The sequence below is a fragment of the Lipotes vexillifer genome, unplaced genomic scaffold, assembly GCF_000442215.2.
Source record: "Lipotes vexillifer unplaced genomic scaffold, Lipotes_vexillifer_v1.1 scaffold1383, whole genome shotgun sequence".
Lineage (NCBI taxonomy): Eukaryota > Metazoa > Chordata > Mammalia > Artiodactyla > Lipotidae > Lipotes > Lipotes vexillifer.
The window spans coordinates 968,431-987,492 of NW_006797683.1; the positions used below are offsets into that span (position 1 = coordinate 968,431).

A 19,062-nucleotide genomic window follows, 5' to 3' on the forward strand; every position below is an offset into this window, starting at 1 on the left:
AATTAAGATGACTCAGGCTTCCCTGGTGGTGCAGTGGTTGAGAATCCGCCTACCAATGTAAGGGGCACAGGTTCGAGCTCTGGTCCGGGAAGATCCCACATGCCATGGAGCAACTAAGCCTGTGCATCCCAACTACTGAGCCTGCGCTCTAGAGCCCGTGTGCCACAACTACTGAAGCCCGCGTGCCTAGAGCCCGTGCTCGGCAACAAGAGAAGCCACCACAATGAGAAGCCCGCGCACCGCAACGAAGAGTAGCCCCGGCTCGCCACAACTAGAGAAAGCCCGCGTGCAGCAATGAAGACCCAATGCAGCCAAAAATAAATAAATTTATTTAAAAAAAAATTAAGATGACTCGAACACTATGGGGAGCTCACTCACTGTCACCTTTTCTCTGATGCTTTCTCTTTCTGAAGCAGCACTACTAGTACCAAAAAAGGTGTCTTCAGTCCCTATTTGATTTTAATCTCTCTTTTTTTTTTTTTTCGGTACTTGGGCCTCTCACTGCTGCGGCCTCTCCCGTTGCGGAGCACAGGCTCCGGACGCGCAGGCTCAGCGGCCATGGCTCACGGGCCCAGCGCTCCGCGGCATGTGGGATCTTCCTGGACCGGGGCACGAACCCGTGTCCCCTGCATCGGCAGGCAGACTCAACCACTGCGCCACCAGGGAAGCCCTGATTTTAATCTCTTTTAAGCTTATCCTTTGAACAACTGAAGGAAAATGGATTTTATACCCAGCAGTATTTTATCTGTTGGCAATTTCTGACTCCTTATTTTTCTTGACTCCTAAGCATTTGGCTTCCCTTGACCATTTCATCTTAAAAACTCCCCTTCTTAATTGGTATTTGTGATACTATGTTCTCTCTCTTTACCTTTCTTTTGAGCTCAAGTCATAGGTCTCTAAATGCCTAGTAAGTATTACTGTTTTGTTCACGCATTAGCACATTTTACCATGTATATTCCCTTTCTGTCACTGCAGCATCCTTATTTGACTTTTTTTTTCTTCTTTTATTTTTATAGTCTTGAAAGCTTAGAATAAATCTTCTTGGGCCTCTTTTTCTCCCTTGCCATTTCTTGCCTTTTAAAATGACTGTGTAAAAAAAATCTCAGTTCTTTGAAAGTGATTTTAACAGTGTTTCAAGCCAGCCTGGAGGAAATGTGAACAATATGGAACAAACAAAAAAATCAAAAAGAGGTAAGACATTTGAATAATAAAAAGGTTTTGGAGGAAAGCCTGTCTTTAATCCAGAAAGGGAAAAATGTTACTGAGCTTCAGACGAGTTCTTAACAACAGTAGGGTTCTGTCGTTTGGCAAAGATGAGTCACTCCGTATCTATCTATCTGCCCTCAGAGTTACAGAGACCCCTAACACCCCAGCATCAGAAGACTGAATGTGCCCAGGAGGAGGACTTGCTTTCTTGGCTCCATATGTGCTTCCCCAGGTGGTCCTGTCCTCCTGCTGTAGCTTGAGAATGAGAAGCTGAGGTGAAGGTTTAAGCTACGTTTGTGGACTGAAATGAAGCTGCTGGACGGGCCTATGCAAATGTAGACCGTATTTTTATTTTTTTATTTTTATTTTTTTTGCAGTACGCAGGCCTCTCACTGCTGTGGCCTCTCCCGTTGCGGAGCACAGGCTCCGGATGCGCAGGCTCAGCGGCCACAGCTCACGGGCCCAGCCGCTCCGCGGCATATGGGATCTTCCCGGACTGGGGCACGAACCCGTGTCCCCTGCATCGGCAGGCGGACTCTCAACCACTGCGCCACCAGGGAAGCCCTGGACCGTATTTTTAAACTGCCTCATTATACCAGAGATAAGGACAAAAATTCCCATTTGAACATAGATTTTTATTTCCTTGCTCAGTGAGCGTGTCCTGTTGGATTAGCTAGTCATGGTGCCACCACAGACGCATCTGACAGAGCTAATTTAGTGCCCACCAACAGCTTCCACTATTTCTTTCACTTGGGCTATTTCCAGTATTTTCAGTAGCCTCCTAATTAGACATTCTGCTTCCCCTCTTGCTCCCTTCCAAAATATTCTCCATGTAACAGCTAACGTGATCCTTTTAAAACAGAAATTGGCCGTGTATTACTTCTCTACCTAACCCTCTTCAGAGGCTTTCGGTGCACTTAGGATAAAACACTTAAATGTGGCTTACAAGGCCCTGGTGATGTAGCCTCCTCTCCACTCCCATCTTGTAACCTCTCTCTTCCTTGGGGCAGTTAAGTCCGTTGTAATGGCTTTTTTGAAGTTTCTACCTTTGTTTAACCTCAGGGACTTCACACATGCCACTCCTCTGGAGTGGTCTTTCCCCCACTTTTTACTAGATTAACTCCTCCTCTTTTGATTCAGATTATACTTTCTCAGAGAGGCCTTTCCTGATCTTCATATCATAGCTACATACAGACACACCATTATTTCTCTTTTTACATTTACATTGTATGAGTGTATGTTTGTGTTTGTTTAATGTCTGTCTCTTCTACCCAACTGTGAGCTCTTTGAGGTCAGGGATCCTATCTGTCTGTTACAACATTGTATACCCAACTTCTAGAACAGTGCCTGGAAAGTTGTAGGCACTGCTGAATGAATGAATGATACTTGGGGTTTGGCATATGAGTCTGGCTTATCATTTCCTCATCATTTTTACAGTTTCTTTTATTTAATAAAACTTTGTTTTTATAGCAGCGTCTTAAACTGCTTGAATTAATTGAATGAGAATTTTAAGTAACTTCTAGAATTAGCAATACTTTTTAAGTGGAATTAAAGCTAAGTTAATGGATATATTTCTCTTTTTAAGCCATCTAAACTAAATTCTGTTCTTTGACAAGAAAAGTTTTTAAACGTTTTAAATTACAAAAGTAATTTGCTTTTTACAGAAAACACAAATAATATACAAGTATAGATCTTCTCTCACCGCTTCCCTAATCTTGTTCCTCAAAGATAACTACTCTTATCAGTTTATTGTAAATGTATCACATATTGTTCAAGGCGTATACAGGCTATTTTAAAATAAAAAGTAGGGGGAAAAAAAGTAGGAAGATTTTGATAGATGTGGATTACTGACATGAAATAATGTTGTAGTTACCATCCCTCTGCGTAGATTTTCTCACGTTGTGTATTTCTGTAGGATAGGTTCCTAAAATATAATTGTTAAATTGAAGAGTATACAGATTCTGAATTTTGATAGATACTTCCAAATTGCCTCCTCAGAGGATTGTAGAAATCAATTTTTAAATAACGTATTTGTGGGTTTTATGATTAGAAAAGTAATGTGATGTTTATTATAAGCAATTTGACAAATATAGAAAAGCACATCCAAGAAAATCACTTATTCCATCACCTGGTGGTATCCTTCTAGTCTTTTTCTTCTGTACACGTAAGAAATTATTTTTCCAAGATTGGAATCACACTATACAAACTGCTTTTCAATTTGCTGTTTTCAAATAACATTATATTGTTATTTTTCCGTGTCATTTAAAAATTTATATTATTCCACTATCTAGTTGTACTACAATTTATTTAACGAATTCTGTACTTTTGGACATCTAGACTAATGTCTAATTCTAATATTCGCTCTTAAAAATAGCACTGGTGTGCATATCTTTGTGTGTATCTATCAGTATGTGTATATATCAGTGCTTTTTCAGTATACACTTTTAGAAGTGGATTTGCAGGGTCAGAGTCTGAAAATTTAAGGCTTTTCATACATATTGCCAAATGGCTCTCTAGAAAAATTCCAAGTTACATCTTACTAGCAATCTCAGAGTGCCCATTTTTCTGCACTCTGATAGGTTAAAAAAAAGGAATATCAACAAATTAAGTTTTAAAAGTGATAAAGTAAGAAATGGGAGCTATAGCTGTGGTGTAGAATGGACAATGGATGTTAAGATACAGCATCGTGTACTATGTAAGTTGTATTTTTCCTCCTTACATTATTCAGCTAATAAATGTCCTTTATTCCCTTTGCTGTTTAGTTTTCTTTGACTCTTTGTGTGTGTCACTGTTCTTTGGTTTGCTGCTATTTTATTCTTTTCACATAGAGACCAAATGAGAGGGTTGACACTCTATCAGAAAAACCAAGAGAAGATCCAGTACTGAAAGAGGAGCTCCCGGTGAGTGGCTTTAGTGAATACTGTCTAACCAAACATGGTGTGAGAAGGTGGAAGCAGAGTGATTAAATTAGAACACACATAGCATGTATTATTACTTCAGAAGTTATACTGAAATAAATCTTGGAGCTGGTTTAAAAGGTAGATATTTTTAGCGAATTATTTTCCTTTTCAAAACTATGACCACTTTTTAATAGATGTGAATTTTTGAGCTGCCTTATCAATAATTTGGCAACAGAAACCATCAGTCCTCTTTTCAATATTTGGGGTGGGGCTTATCTTCCTCCTCTCTTCTTCCCTTTTGCTAGGTACCTATAGCAGGCATCAGAGAAAAGTATGAGTGAAGTTTTTTATGACCTTTTCCTACAGGTTCAGCCGATGTTACCTTCTGTTCCAACAACAGAAGTGTCCACTGGTGTTAAGTTCCAGGTTGGCGATCTTGTTTGGTCTAAGGTGGGAACCTATCCTTGGTGGCCTTGTATGGTTTCAAGTGATCCCCAACTCGAGGTTCACACCAAAATTAACACAAGAGGTAAGAAAAGGCATAAATGGACATTAGTAAAAAGCTGTGGCAAAAAAGTGAATCTAAAATGTTGTTTATGAATATAATACATACGTGATAATATAATCTGACACCCAAACACATATCAGTATCAGTTTTTAAAGAACAGTGAAATAACTACGGTCATCTTAACTGGCAGAGAGCCTCTACAGCTGACATGGTCCTTGTTTTCCCTTAGAAAACCCTATGTTTGTTTTATAATGTCTTTCACACTTATTTTTTTAAAAATCCTTAATCTGACCTCCAAAAGCAAGCAGACCGATAGGTAATGAGATGTCGTATATGAGCGTAATAGACATTTGGGCCAAGCTTTCTTTGAACATTTTTATTTCATCTTTGACTCCTGTGGGTAGTAATTTTTTACTCAGACAAGTGCTTTTCATCCTGATAAATTTTGCAAGATGCCTTTTTCCTCCTTCTTTCCATTTTTTTTGTTTTTTTTTTGGGGGGGGGTGGTTTGTTTGTTTTTAATGAAAAAAAAATTTTTTACTCCATTTTTGAATCTGTAAATTTACTGGGACATCCTTATAAATTCAATATGAAATAGAAGTATGGTTTGAAGCCAGCTACATGGCATAGAATCCTACCTTAGGAATGTTAATAAATGTTAAGAAAACGTGTATTCTAACTTTACTCCTTTTCCAGAGTTTGACCAAAACCTATAGAATAGATTCCTGAGATTTTAGCATTTGGAATGGACTTGCTTAGTAGCCAGAGGAAGGTTGGAGTTGGGAATTTATTTCGATATTTGCTTTGCGAACTCACTTGTCAAGTCCCTTATTGTCTGACAACTTTGCACCTGTTTCTTTTTTTTTTTAATTTATTTATTCATTTATTTAATTTTTGGCTGCATTGGGTCTTCACTGCTGCACGCGGGCTTTCTCTAGTTGCAGTGAGCAGGGGCTACTCTTTGTTGCGGGGCGCAGGCTTCTCATTGTGGTGGCTTCTCTTGTTGCAGAGCACAGGCTCTAGGCGCGTGGTCTTCAGTAGTTGTGGCACACGGGCTTCAGTAGTTGTGGCTCTCGGGCTCTAGAGCGCAGGCTCAGTAGTTGTGGCACACGGGCCTAGTTGCTCCATGGCATGTGGGATCTTCCTGGACCAGGGCTCAAACCCGTGTCCCCTGCATTGGCAGGCGGATTCTTAACCACTGCGCCACCAGGGAAGCCCTGCACCTATTTCTTTTTCTCTCATTTTAAACTTTCTGTCTTGGTCCCTGTTCACTGTTATGAGGAGAAAAAGTGTCTGGCAAGTCAGATTTGTGACGGGATCCGCCATATTTATAACTCTTGTGCTACCCAGCAAGAAATCCACCCAGATACAGAAGGCAGTCATCTTGTCACTATAATCTGCTGATTAAAGGTTGGGGTGACTAGAAGTATCGATGAGGCAGAAGTTTAAAAAAAAACCAACACTGTTGAATGTCCACTCCTGTGCAAGGCACAGTGTTAAACAATTCTCTTGTAGGACTTCCCTGGCGGTCCAATGGTTAAGACTCCACGCTTCCAATGTGTGGGGCATGGGTTGGATCCCTGGTTGGGCAGCTGAGACCCCCACGTGCTGCATGACGTGGTCAAAAAATAAATGAAAAAACAAAGAATTCTCTTGTATATTTTCTTAAGCAGTCCTCATAGCAGCAACACTATGAAGTAGGTACTATTATCCTTACGTTTTGGATCTGTAAATAGAGTCTTAAAGAAATCTTAGTCCCTAACCTCCACTCTTAACTACTACTGTATAATAAAAGGAAAGTAATTGAATTCCCCTACTCATAATTTACAGAGACTGGGGGAGGCGGTCCTAGCCCCTTCATTTATATAGTGGGGCTGTTGGACTGTTAATCTCTTGAGTACCTTGCACGTTTAATAATCTGTGATTCTTGAATGGGAGAAGAAAGGGACAAGCCTTCTTAGATAAAACAATACACAAGTCCCTGTCTGGGCCTCCAGAGCACTCTAAGATATTACATCACGTGAGAGTTGTGGCTCTTCAGTTCTGTCCCCTTAGGAAAGCATCCTTTTGAGATTATATAAAGAATTTCACATTTAATTACTCTATGAAAACTTACTAATATCAGCTTTTTTCTGGGGTACAAATGAAAGCATAATCTATGCTTCGTCTTGTATTCCAAAGGAAGTATTTAAATTTATTTTATGAATTAATCTGGTCTGGTCCTCCCTACTTTAGTGCTGGAAAAACTGATTTTGTTTGTACTGTTGAGGAAACCGAAATCTGAGAATTTAGGTTTGAAAAATGTACATGCTGATAATATTTTAAATTTCCTCTTTCCTGCAGTAGTTTTTAAAATAATAGCCTTCTTGAGATATCATTTACATGCCATAAAATTCACCCTTTGAAAGCCTGCAATTTAATGATGTTTATAGTTCGTTTCCAGAGTTGTGTGACCATTACCACAATCTAACTTTATCACTTCTTTCATCAGCCCAAAAAAGAAATCCCACATCCATTAGGAGTCACTTCCCATTCCCCCCTCTGCTCCCCAGCCCTAAGAAGCCACTAATTACTTTTTGTCTTTATAGATTTGCCTTTTCTGGACATTTCATATAAATCTAATGATACAATATGTGGCCTTTTATGTCTGGTTTCTTTCACTTAGCATCATGTTTAGAGGTTCATCTGTGTTGTGGCATCAGTATTCTGTCTCTTTTTATTGCCCAGTAGTATTTCACTGCGTGGCTGTGCAGCAGTTTTAAATGAAGTAGTTTTTTGACAGTTTTTCTAAAAACCAGAAACACAATATAAAGCTTGATTTTGTTGATTATGTTCCACACAGGATACCTGTGAAACAGTTTGTGTTGCTTATTATCTAAACTACTTTGTAAAATTTGTCTTGAATTTTATATAGAAATCAATGGTTTCCATACTGTTATTAGTCAGATTCTGAGCATTGGAAAACGTTTTTAACAGTTTTCACACTTACAGCTATAATTCTTTGAAGAGCACATTGAAAGATGTTTGGATCACATGTCTATTTTGTTGTATTTCATTGTTTAGATCTCATTTTAAGTGTAAAAATTAAAAATGAAATGCTCTTTCTGCTTATGACCAAACAGTATACATGTTCAGAAGGCAGAGTTGCCCATAGTCTCATCCTCCAGATATGTAACAACTATTAAGAGTTTGGGAGTAATTTGGGGAATTCCCTGACAGTCCAGTGGTTAGGACTCTGTGCTCTCACTGCCTGGGCACCAAGGTTCAATCCCTGGTGGGGGAACTAAGATCCCACAAGCCTCGAGGTGTGGCCAAAAGAGAAAAAGAGTTTGGGAGTAATTCTTTTTCTCTTTGCATATTGTAATTAATAGATATGAAAATAAAGATTTTTAACTGCGAGTTTTAAATGGTATCACATTATACCTGTTGTAACTTTTAATCCCAATATATTTTTAGAAATTTAAAACCGGACAGTTTTACCTATATTATTTTTGTTATATAAAAATCTTTCCTCCACATTTTTCTATTGGAAATTTAGCTCATTATTCAGAGACAGATGTGCTTGTTTCTCCATCTGTCAGGTCTTTGGGTTTTTATTTCACTCTTTTTTATAGTTTTCCAGCCAGCAGGAAACAAAGTGCCAACGAAGAGACAAATTGTTTGATTTGTTTCTTCTGTAGTAAGTGATTTAATGGAGGAAGAAGTTGAAAATAAAGATTAAAATGAGATGTTATCTGTGAGTTTTTGTTTTCATGTTTTTAACTATAATTCAGAGTCTTTGGGGATTATCTGTTTGGCTCTAAATAAGTAACTCTGACTTTTGGAAACAGATTATGTCCTCTGTTCTTTTTTTTTTTTTTTTTTTAATAGTCCTAATAAAATTTCGTTGAGAACCAGTTAAGTCAAATCCTTTACGGAACATAGAAATACATACAGTTCCAGCCCTTTCCAGTAAATGGCTATATAACATCGGTGTAGGATCCCTGAATGTCCTACTCTGATTTGTACCTGTAGGAGAGAAGCAGTTCCTCTACAGCTTAACAGTACAGAAGTGGGGTGCTCTGACCTATTTAGGGGGAGCAGCGGTGAAGTCAGAATTGAGTATGGATAACAAAGGATTATAGATGAGTTCAAGTAGCCAAAGGAGTAGATGAATAAGTGTTTACTCTTCACGTTTTGTATTTCAAACTCAGTCAAGAGAAGGCAGGGCATTATAAGATCAGACACAAATTAACGTGAGGACTCATGAGCAAAGTACACCTCTCAGTTAAGTCATGCCGGCAAGTTGTAATAGGAGAGAAAATGGCCACTTTTACCTAAAACTCTACCTACCGTGAAGGCTTTTGATTCCGAATAATTGGAAGTGACATCAAAGATGAAAAGAGGGTCAAATGACTCTAAGGATTAAAGACTGACTTCTGGATGGGACCAAGAGGATCGATGTAAATAACTGATCGTCATGTTCATAGAAGCACACGACAAGATAAATGAATACTGCTTGACAAGGTTTTAAGGTTTCACTACCTAGTCTTTACATGGAGATAAAAGATACTACTCAGTTTTCTGGGAAGCAGTTTTGTGCATTTTTTCGTTTCGTTTTGTTTTCTAACCAAAAAAAATATCTGAGGGAAACATGATGTTGCAGAAATAGAACTGAAATGATGCCTCTTCCTTTCAAAACTAAGAAATTTCATGTAAAGGTTTCAATTTCTACCATGGTGTTAGGGTATTAGTCTGAGTTTTATAGCCTTTGCCTGAGTTTAAAATCCTATCAAACTTTCTGAGCTCTTAAACATAAATAAACAATGGCACAAATATAAAATCTTGCCAGTTTAATAACTTAAAAAGCTAAAGAAAAAAATGAAAACTGGATTGTGTTTGTACTTTTTAAATTTGTTAATGGATGGCGCTAGTTAACAGCAATCCAAATAGGAATAAGAATCTTATTCAAAGTGTTCTTCTCCCTGCCTTGATGTCTTCCTGGGGTTAAATTAATTAAGGTGTTTGGTGAAGGACTGTGATCCGTCTCCTCCAGTTAAGAGAAAGTGTTTAGTTATTTTTCCCTTGGTTAGTAACTACAGTAGCTAAAAGTGCAGGAACAGTATAGTAAGACATTTAACTAAACCAAATGGGGTCTGTTCTTTCAAGCTGGACACCCATCCAAAGGCAGATTAGCTTTCCTGTGGATGCTGACACTGTTCATGTGACACGTTCACGAGAAAGGCACGGCTTGCACAGAGCTTGCCAGCAGTGCTTCAAATCTGAGAGGCACAAGGTTGTCCCCAGCTAGCATGAGTCACAGAAGAATAAGCTAATCCTGGGAACTGAGCAGTGGGCTGTGTTTTAGATCCTACTGTCAGCAGCCTTTAAAGGGTCAGGCAATTGCCAATAATATTAGCTATTTTGGTGCTAAATGGAAAATAATAGGGGATTGCTCTCCACGGGAACCAACATGTACTCAGTGGGGATTTGGTTCACAGTTCCAATAAAAATAGCATGTTTTTGTGACCGAGAGAGCCATGAAATAGGCACATTTAAAATTTAAAATTTAAAATGTTTAGAGCCTGTTTTCTTGAAAGCTGCAAAATGTTTCAAAATCGGTCAAAATACATAGAAAAGACAAACAAGCCTGGGAAAGTCAGCAATGGAAGAAGGAGGAATGGGAGCTGATGAGTCAAAACATTTGTACAGAATTTGAAGCACCAGGGATTCTTCACCTACCATATCAGTACCCGATCCTGAGGGCTCCGAAATGGATGAGTGTTAAAGCCTAGGGTATGCAAAGAGACAAAAGCCATTTGTTCTAAGAATAATCACTGGATAATACCTTCTCAGGAACCAGCATTCCTGTCAAAAGCTTAGTGATTTTGCAGTATAGCACCCCTCCCCCTTTTTAAACAAGTAGAATGCTCTACTATTTAGTGAAAAGATCAACATCTAGACAGATAGGAAGGAAAATATCTTATGGCTTCTTCCCAGCAACCAACGCTTTATAAAGCATCGTCATTGCAAAGTAAGTAAAACACAAAGTTTAGAAGGTCAGTCAGAAAGGGTGGACTCAATCATAATATATTTACACACAGAAATCTCATTTCCTGATCTTACACTTATTCCAAAGAAGAAACAAATTTACATAAGTAGTTCCAAAACATACTAGCTTATTTGGAGAAAACAAACTTTTTGTTAGCGTCTCTAGAAATAACCTTCAAATCAGAATTTTCATATAACGACCATCACATTTCAGAAGTTTTTGATAAAGATGTTGGATTGTAGAGCCTGGATGCTCTACTAACAAAAAGAGGCAAATTTGAAAGTATGTTTATCTCTAGTTTAAGCATTGTGAATCTGAAAAATGGTGTTTAGGTCCCTAGCCCAGTTGGCAACTCTTTCAATTTTTGTCCTGGAAGCATATAGTTATATTTTTGTCCCGTTTCATAATCAACCACTCAGAGAAAAACCAAGTCATAAAAGTGTCATAAAAAAAATACTGAAGGGAAGAGGTGGATGTCAATATCCAGCGATAAGCATGTATTTATCTACATTTAGTTTCTTTTAAACATTTTTAGAACTGTAACAGATGGTTATATTCATAAGCTTGAGTAAGAATACAGCTGCCTCCAAGTTCTGAAATAAATGCATATATGCCCTCAAACTACTGTACACATCACCTACCCTCCCTTTAGGAGAAACTGAAGTTAATTAAGATTTCCCTGGATATTTTAAAAGTAAATAATAAAAAGGAACTGAACTAAAGACATATTCTGGAAAAAAAAAATCAACTAGCCGTGGCACAGCCCCTACCCCTTCTTCAGCGAGCCACACTGCCAGATCACATCAGCACGCTGGTAGGCATCACTGAGAGACTGTTCCTCTTTGAACACCTTATAGGCCTGAATGAGCATGTAAATTACCCCAGGAAACTGTGGCACCAGTGAACTAGCAGATCCCAAGTATTGTCCACACGAGGAGGGTCATTGCCGGAAGGGAATTTCAGCTGGCAGACGTAGTCTACACTAGGCTTGACCAAACTGTGTAACTTCCCATGGCTCACTTGAAGGCTGGGCTGCCTCAGGTGGTAATAAATTCCTGCCAGGCCATGAGCAGCCCCGACATGGTATTCTTGGTACCATTCATACACCAGTGGAGTCTTTCTAGCAGGGTCTTCTCCAGAGGTTGACTGTTTCACAAATCTGCTGAACAGGGCTTTGAGGAATCTTTTCCACTCCAGAGTTCTTCTTCACAAAGAGAAGAGTATAGATGTAGCCCATTCGACCATAGAGCATTTCATTTGGAGCATATGGGGATCAGTCTTATTTAGGTGAATTAGCTGGGCGATACAGTCTTCTGCCCACTTCTCATTGTTCATCTTGTGATGCAGCACAGCGGCCTCTGCCAGGGGGCCCCTATCCCCACAAAGGAAGGTGATGGAATGCTTGGTCAGATAGTTCGGACTTTGCTTTACATAGCCATGTGCCATTTGTAGGTAGGTAGGTCTCCAAACACATCCTAGAGGTGTAAGTAAAGCACAGCAATACCTGCCCAGCCAGTGTAAACAGTGCTGTCCCAAGTGTCTGCTGACTTTAGGCTTCTCTCCATTCGCTGAAGAAGCTCTCGAATCTTATTGTTCAGGAGTTGTGAGAATTGAGTAGAGTCATCCCAGCAGAATCAGAGTGGCCTCCAGCCAGGGATTTGTTGTAATCGGCATAAGGATTCGGGGAGGCCCTTTGCGCCATGGTGCCAGAAACGAGCCCCGCGGCCTCGGGACAAAACGAGACACGCCGCTTTCACCTGTCCTGTGTTCTTGTAACCCTACTGCTTGTACCCACCACCCTGTCCTCCAAACCTACCTGTTAGTCGAGGCTATATTTTTTTTCTTGTCGTCCAAAACTCTTGGACTTTTAATAAACCTTTGATTGATTACAATCAAATTTATGCTTGGCTCTTCTCAGATTAGATGATAGGGAAAACCAAGTTGTGTATGTTTCTCTTTTCTCACAGGCTATTTTACATATGAAGTTTTAATTTGGTTTAAAAATAATTCCTTAAGTAATCTCCCGTTAATGTCTAATAAAATTTAAAAATTTCAAATCCAAGATATAATCCTTTTCCTGTAACTCAGTCAGTTGAGTTTACGCTGATACCCATACTTTCTGTCAGGATCTGCTTGTCCTTCTCTCCGTACCTGCCTTATCTCGGATTCCCCAAGAGGACCAGTTTTCACATTTCTCTGTTGACCTGAGACATTTTCTTTACAGTGATGTTTTTCAAACTGTTATTGGTAAAGGACGAGTTTTTTGCTCTTTTAAAAAAATTTTCCAGTCCACCATGGACCAATACTTCTGTTAAATACGATAAAATTAACTATTAGGGAAATGAAAGGCCTCCCCTTACAAAAAAAATACACGGTACAGGATCCCTGATCATGGGCCTAGATGTCACGCAATGTCAAATTATCATAGTTTCTAAATGCTCACTCTTACCCTCTCTGCTTGTTTTGTGGCAGACTGGTTTGCCCTGGGAGCCACACTCAGAGTAGCAACTGCCAGAGAGCAGTGGTTCTCAGGTGTTTTGGTCCCAGAACCCCTTTTACTCTTAAAATTTGAGGACTCCTAAATGCTTTTGTTTACATAGGTTATATCTATTACTGTTGATGTTAATTTAGAAATTAAAGCTGAGAAAAATTTTAAATATTTACCAGTTCATTTTTAAAAAGCTACTGTATGTTATATTATTAATTCTGTTTTTATGAAAAATATTTTCTCAAGCAAAAAAATTGAGAATGGTATTTTTACATTTTTGCAAATCTCTTTAATGACTAGCTTAACTGAAGACACTAGATTCTCGTATCTGCTTCTACATTCAGTCTGTTATGGTTTGTTGTTTTGGTTGAAGAAAATGAAGATAATCTGGCCTCACACAAATGTGTAGTTGGAAAAGGGAAGAGTATTTTAATAATAGCCTTTTCAGATAATTGTGGGTATATTTCTTTGATATTGCCCCAAAACTCAGCAAGTGGTGGGGTAGTTGCAATACGGAATCTGAAATCCTATCAATAAACTTTTTGTACCTCTTCCAAATGTTGACACGTTCCTTTATAGATATTTTTAAAATCACATTCGTTGTCACCACTTACTTCATCAGAAAATTCTTAGATTATTTGGAAATTGGAAGACTCATAGGGGCAGATACTAGTTTTCCAATATTTTGATTTTTCTTGGAAGATCAAATTTTATTATTGGCAACAAATACTATCAGCTGTTTTCCTTGAAGTGACAAACTTGCTTGTTCACTTTTGAGAAAATACCTGCCAAATTCTCAAGTTCAAATAACCGTAGTTTTTCTCTTAGTCATGTTCCACGAAGAAGTGGCCAGTTCACCTTGCAGTTCAATCACAGAAGTACTTCCCCTCAAGGCAATCTTCATACTTGCAGCACGCAGAAGTGCTTTATGCACCCTTCCCATTTTGTCACGAGGAATACTAGAAGGACATGTGTTCAAGGGTTGAGATTTAGTAAAAGTAATTTTTACTGCTTCATCAAGGATATTAAGTAAAGCTGGCTTGTTTGTTTGTTTGTTTGTTAACTGCCAGCGTATGGCTGTGAAGGATACGGCACTAGTATAATTTGGTGTCATCACTGCCTTTATTTGTGCTGAGATGCCAGCAGTCTGACCCACCATTGCTTTTGCCGTATTAAGTGCAAATGTCAACATCATGAAAAAGACAACATCTTGGTGTTATTGTGAAGATGGTTTTGACCTTGCAGGATCCCTGGGAGAGTCTCAGTAGCCTGTCCTCCCCTTACCACCCCCGGGTCTGTGCGCCACACGTTTATGTCATTAGAAAAGCAGTTTGACCAGCACTTGGCTTTTGAAAGTCCAAGAAAATATGTTACGCATTTTTTTGAAGGAAAAATTATTTATTTATACCCAGATTTGTTTGTAAAAAGGTTTGAGGCCAGTAAAAATAAATTGTGTAACCAAGGTAACAAATCTGACAATTAGCAGAATTTCTGATTTTCTTTTTCTCTTAAAACTTGCTGTACTAAGTTTAATCGTTTGGGGTGATTTTTACAGTAACAATTAGTTGTGTTATTGGTAGATGTTGGATTACATCTTTGGACAATCCAAAAATGACACGTTTTAATAGGAGTAAACTAGGGAACCTGGCTTAGGTCCACATTTTTGGCAAAGTATATGTGGCTGCTTATGCTCTGAAAGGGCTAATAAGAATTTTTACTTACAGGTGCCCGGGAATATCACGTCCAATTTTTTAGCAACCAGCCAGAGAGGGCGTGGGTTCACGAAAAGCGGGTCCGAGAGTACAAAGGTCACAAACAGTATGAAGAACTACTGGCCGAGGCGACCAGACAAGCCAGCAATCACTCTGAGAAACAGAAGGTGACTGATGACATAGGAACATGGTCAACTGAATGTGGACTATAAAGGACTTAATAATTTAGTAGAGCTTTTCATACTTGAATTCAAGCAATTAGAATGACTTATTTTAGTCCTCTAAGTTCAATTTTAATAATTCATTGTAAGGGTGTCAATAAATTTTATATGTCATATAAACAACATTATAGTCCTACTGAAAACTTTATCTGCTTAATACAATTTTGGATTCTATTTTGAACTGAATTCAAATGTACGTAGTCTAGTAGATGCTAGTGAAATGTGGATTTTGTCAGAGATTTTTATGTTTTTTCCTATTTCAGCATTTCCCCCTAATTCCCCTTTATTCTTATTTAGCAAAATTGTTTTATGAAAGTAAGGTTTTAAAAATATTTAGTACTTACTCTGAGACAGGCACTGTTTTTAAGCATTTTATATATGTATTAATCCATTTAATCTTCATTACAACTTTGGTGAGGTAGATACTGTTATTCCTATTTCTGCAGATGAAGAAATTGAGACACAGAAACCTTAAGTAGCGGATTCAACCAAGGTCACACTAGTGATGGAACTAAAGATGTTTGTTGTGGTGGTGGACATACTAGGATTTTGACATGAACTCTTGATAATCTGTCTGGTCGAGATTTTTAAACTCCACTAATATAGTGTGGGCCTCTGGTGATTCAGAAATTTGTCATGTTTTCACTCTAAGCTAAATATTTTCACAGAGGATTTTGATTACTTTTATCAAACTTAACACTTCACAGTGTTTAAATAACAGTGTTTGACATATACTGTACCGTCTCCTTGTTTCATTAGCTAATTTCCGGCTACCTCAGTCTAACCCCCTGGATAATTCCTAATTGCTTTGCTCATCTCACATACCTTTATTCAAAATTTTCTTAACTGTTTTGCCAATCCAAAGTCTTCTGATCAGGACTCTGGAAACTGTGATGCAGGTTTATTTTTCCTCTCATACGATCCTGTTGTTTTGTATTGTATCAGTTTCCACGTGTTCCTCAGGGCTCTCCTTTCTCTGCATTCTGCCCCTGTTTGCATTCTGGCACAGGCTGGCCGCTCAGCTCCAAATGCTGGCTCTGTGCCACTTACTTAGCTTTGCTGTGGTCTGTGTGGCACCCCTGAGCTTTAGGGTGTCGTCTTTAATGTTAGTGTTTTATTGGCCCCTGAAAGTTATCCTTTCTGTAATCTTTCTTCTCTCTGCCATCATCACTGCCAGCTTTTTACAAATGTGACATGAGGAGGACGACTCCCTCTTGGAGGGACTTGTCCAGCAGAGTGGGCAACGAAGAAGGGTTTACTGTCAAAGAGTGGACCTGCATGTCCTTGATAGCAGCGCTGATTCATCAAAGTCATGGAGTTAGAACATTCCCTTGTTTGACTGAAGACCCTGAAGATGTTTATGCATACCTGGGAAGATGATAAGACCACATGGGAAATACGTGTTGGTTTAACTGTCCCTGTTAGATTAAAGCATGTTCCATAATGCCTGTATCTTTCTTTACAGATTCGGAAACCCCGGCCTCAGCGAGAACGTGCTCAGTGGGATATCGGCATTGCCCACGCAGAGAAAGCCTTGAAAATGACCCGGGAGGAAAGAATCGAACAGTATACTTTTATCTACATTGATAAACAGCCTGAGGAGGCTTTATCCCAAGCAAAAAAGAATGTTGCCTCCAAGGCTGAAGTTAAAAAAACCCGAAGGCCAAGATCAGTGCTGAATACTCAGCCAGAACAGACCAGTGCAAGCGAGGCGGCCTCCTCACTATCAGGTACTGAAATTCGGAGACACAGCCAGAGGCGGCACACGAGCGTGGAAGAGGACGAACCACCTCCTGTTAAAGTAGCCTGGAAAACGGCAGCTGCGAGGAAATCCTTACCAGCTTCCATCACAATGCACAAAGGGAGCCTGGATTTGCAGAAGTGTAACATGTCTCCAGTTGTGAAAATTGAACAAGTGTTTGCTCTTCAGAATGCTACAGGAGATGGGAAATTTATCGATCAGTTTGTTTATTCAACGAAGGTACCTTCTTTTTTCATGGGTTTTTTGGGGGAACCTAGGTATCTAGTAAGTAGTCAATCTTGGCATTTAAAAAAACCCCAGGGCTTCCCTGGTGGCGCAGTGGTTGAGAGGCCGCCTGCCGATTCAGGTTACACGGGTTCGTGCCCCGGCCCGGGAAGATCCCACATGCTGCGGAGCGGCTGGGCCCGTGAGCCATGGCCGCTGAGCCTGTGCGTCCGGAGCCTGTGCTCCGCAACGGGAGAGGCCACAACAGTGAGAGGCCCGCGTACAGCAAAATAAAAAACCAAAAAACCCAAACAACACAAGGTCATAATTTGAATACCCTTTGTATTCACTGCACTTGAAATGTACAGTCAGTTTACTCTATTTAAGATGGGGGCAAAAAAGGCATAGGCAAAAAAGCTTTGTTTTTCTTCTTTTTTTTTTTCTCTCTTTTGTAATATCCTCATCTGTACTAGATTAATCTTGAGCTGTGCAGCCAAAATTGAGCTGAGCTCCCTAAAATCCTGGAAAAAAACTGGGCACTTTGCCTGTTTCTGGTTTGTGTGGTTAGTTTTTCTTAGTTGCAAAGTATGCTTCTTATTAAATCATTTCTGTCAGTTAATCTGAATTAACCATTGTAATCATTATACCTGTTGCTCTGTTTGGTTGCACCAGCAATTTTGTTTGGCTCATGTTGACCTGGGATAGCTAATACATTTTAGAGAAATACCAGAACTGTGTTTGTTCTGTCACAATGAACTGTGGTGACAGCTTGTGTAACGGGGTGAAAGTAGCCTCTTCAAACGGAATGCCTCCCTCAGACAGCCCTGGGCCTCCATTTAGGGCACTTATACTTTAGCTTGAAGACTTTAAAACTCTTCTACAACATTTGTAATTTCTATTCCGTGTACCCTCCCAGCCGACACCACAACTGTGGGCTTGTGAATCCAAATTTAGTGGCACCTCATGGATGTGTGCTATTTTTAAAGAATTCTGTGCTTATTTCCTAACGTTGTCATATGCACATTAAAATAAATATAGGTACACCTCATCAGTGATATATTTTCCTAAAGAAAAGCATAAGGGTCCTCTGTTAACCTGTTTCTGCCTATAGGTTCAACTGATTTCAGTAAGGCGAAGCTCCTTGGAAAAACTTAAGTTACAGTCCCCACTTAGTTCTGTTGACAGCTTTGACTAGCAAGTAAATACTTTGCATCTTTTTCGAATGCGAATTGACTTCATTCTTGGAGCTGGTTTTTATCTGCTTTTGGATGCACAAATCAAACTTTGTCACACACCCCCTGCAAAGAGTGCTATTTAAATCAAATTTGAGATAAAACTGACCTTTTAAAAATGAAAGCTTTAAAAATACATATACTATATTTATAAATCACTCCTTTATTTCACTGCATTAAAAATACCTAAAATGAGACAGAACTGTAATTGTCCCTGCCTTCTCTCTGCTCCAGATTGCTTATGGGGTGCACATTTTCATCATACTTCTGTAATCTAAGGATATCCTTGTCTTTCAAAGACGTGTTGATATTTTTATCTGTAGTAGGGTACTTTACCACATGAAAATGACTATAGTTCTCTTACTGTGATATGGGTAAAGGGAGAGACTATTCAGACCAGAAAATATTTTGGTTTTGACAGAAAATTAGATGATACAGGTTTATTTTTTAGTGATAATCATCATCTGGACTTAGAAAACAGGTTTTTTTCCCCCACATAGTCTCATTGTACATTTTAGAGTACATCCTGATGACTTAATAAAATTGTTCTGATAATGGCTAAGGTAATAAATTAACTGCAATCAAAGACCATATAAAGTCCAAGCACAGGGCTTCCCTGGTGACGCAGTGGTTGAGAGTCCGCCTGCCGATGCAGGGGACACGGGTTCGTGCCCCGGTCCGGGAGGATCCCACATGCCGTGGAGCGGCTGGGCCCGTGAGCCATGGCCACTGAGCCTGCGCGTCCGGAGCCTGTGCTCCGCAACGGGAGAGGCCACGGCAGTGAGAGGCCCACGTACC

The 19,062-nt window shown here is 39.3% G+C and overlaps 1 protein-coding gene and 1 pseudogene across 4 annotated transcripts in view; one reads left to right on the forward strand and one right to left on the reverse strand.

The window, feature by feature from the left end:
- Positions 1 to 19,062, forward strand: part of NSD3 (nuclear receptor binding SET domain protein 3) — a 99,971-nt gene that overhangs the window by 36,417 nt on the left and 44,492 nt on the right. For all 4 annotated transcript variants that reach the window (XM_007469785.1, XM_007469787.1, XM_007469786.1 and 1 more), the window contains 4 exons: positions 4,035 to 4,106; positions 4,473 to 4,635; positions 14,858 to 15,012; positions 16,532 to 17,047. In XM_007469785.1, the coding sequence (XP_007469847.1) occupies positions 4,035 to 4,106; positions 4,473 to 4,635; positions 14,858 to 15,012; positions 16,532 to 17,047 (906 nt within the window). The remainder of the gene's footprint in view (positions 1 to 4,034; positions 4,107 to 4,472; positions 4,636 to 14,857; positions 15,013 to 16,531; positions 17,048 to 19,062) is intronic.
- Positions 11,394 to 12,347, reverse strand: LOC103071822 (lanC-like protein 1 pseudogene; annotated as a pseudogene).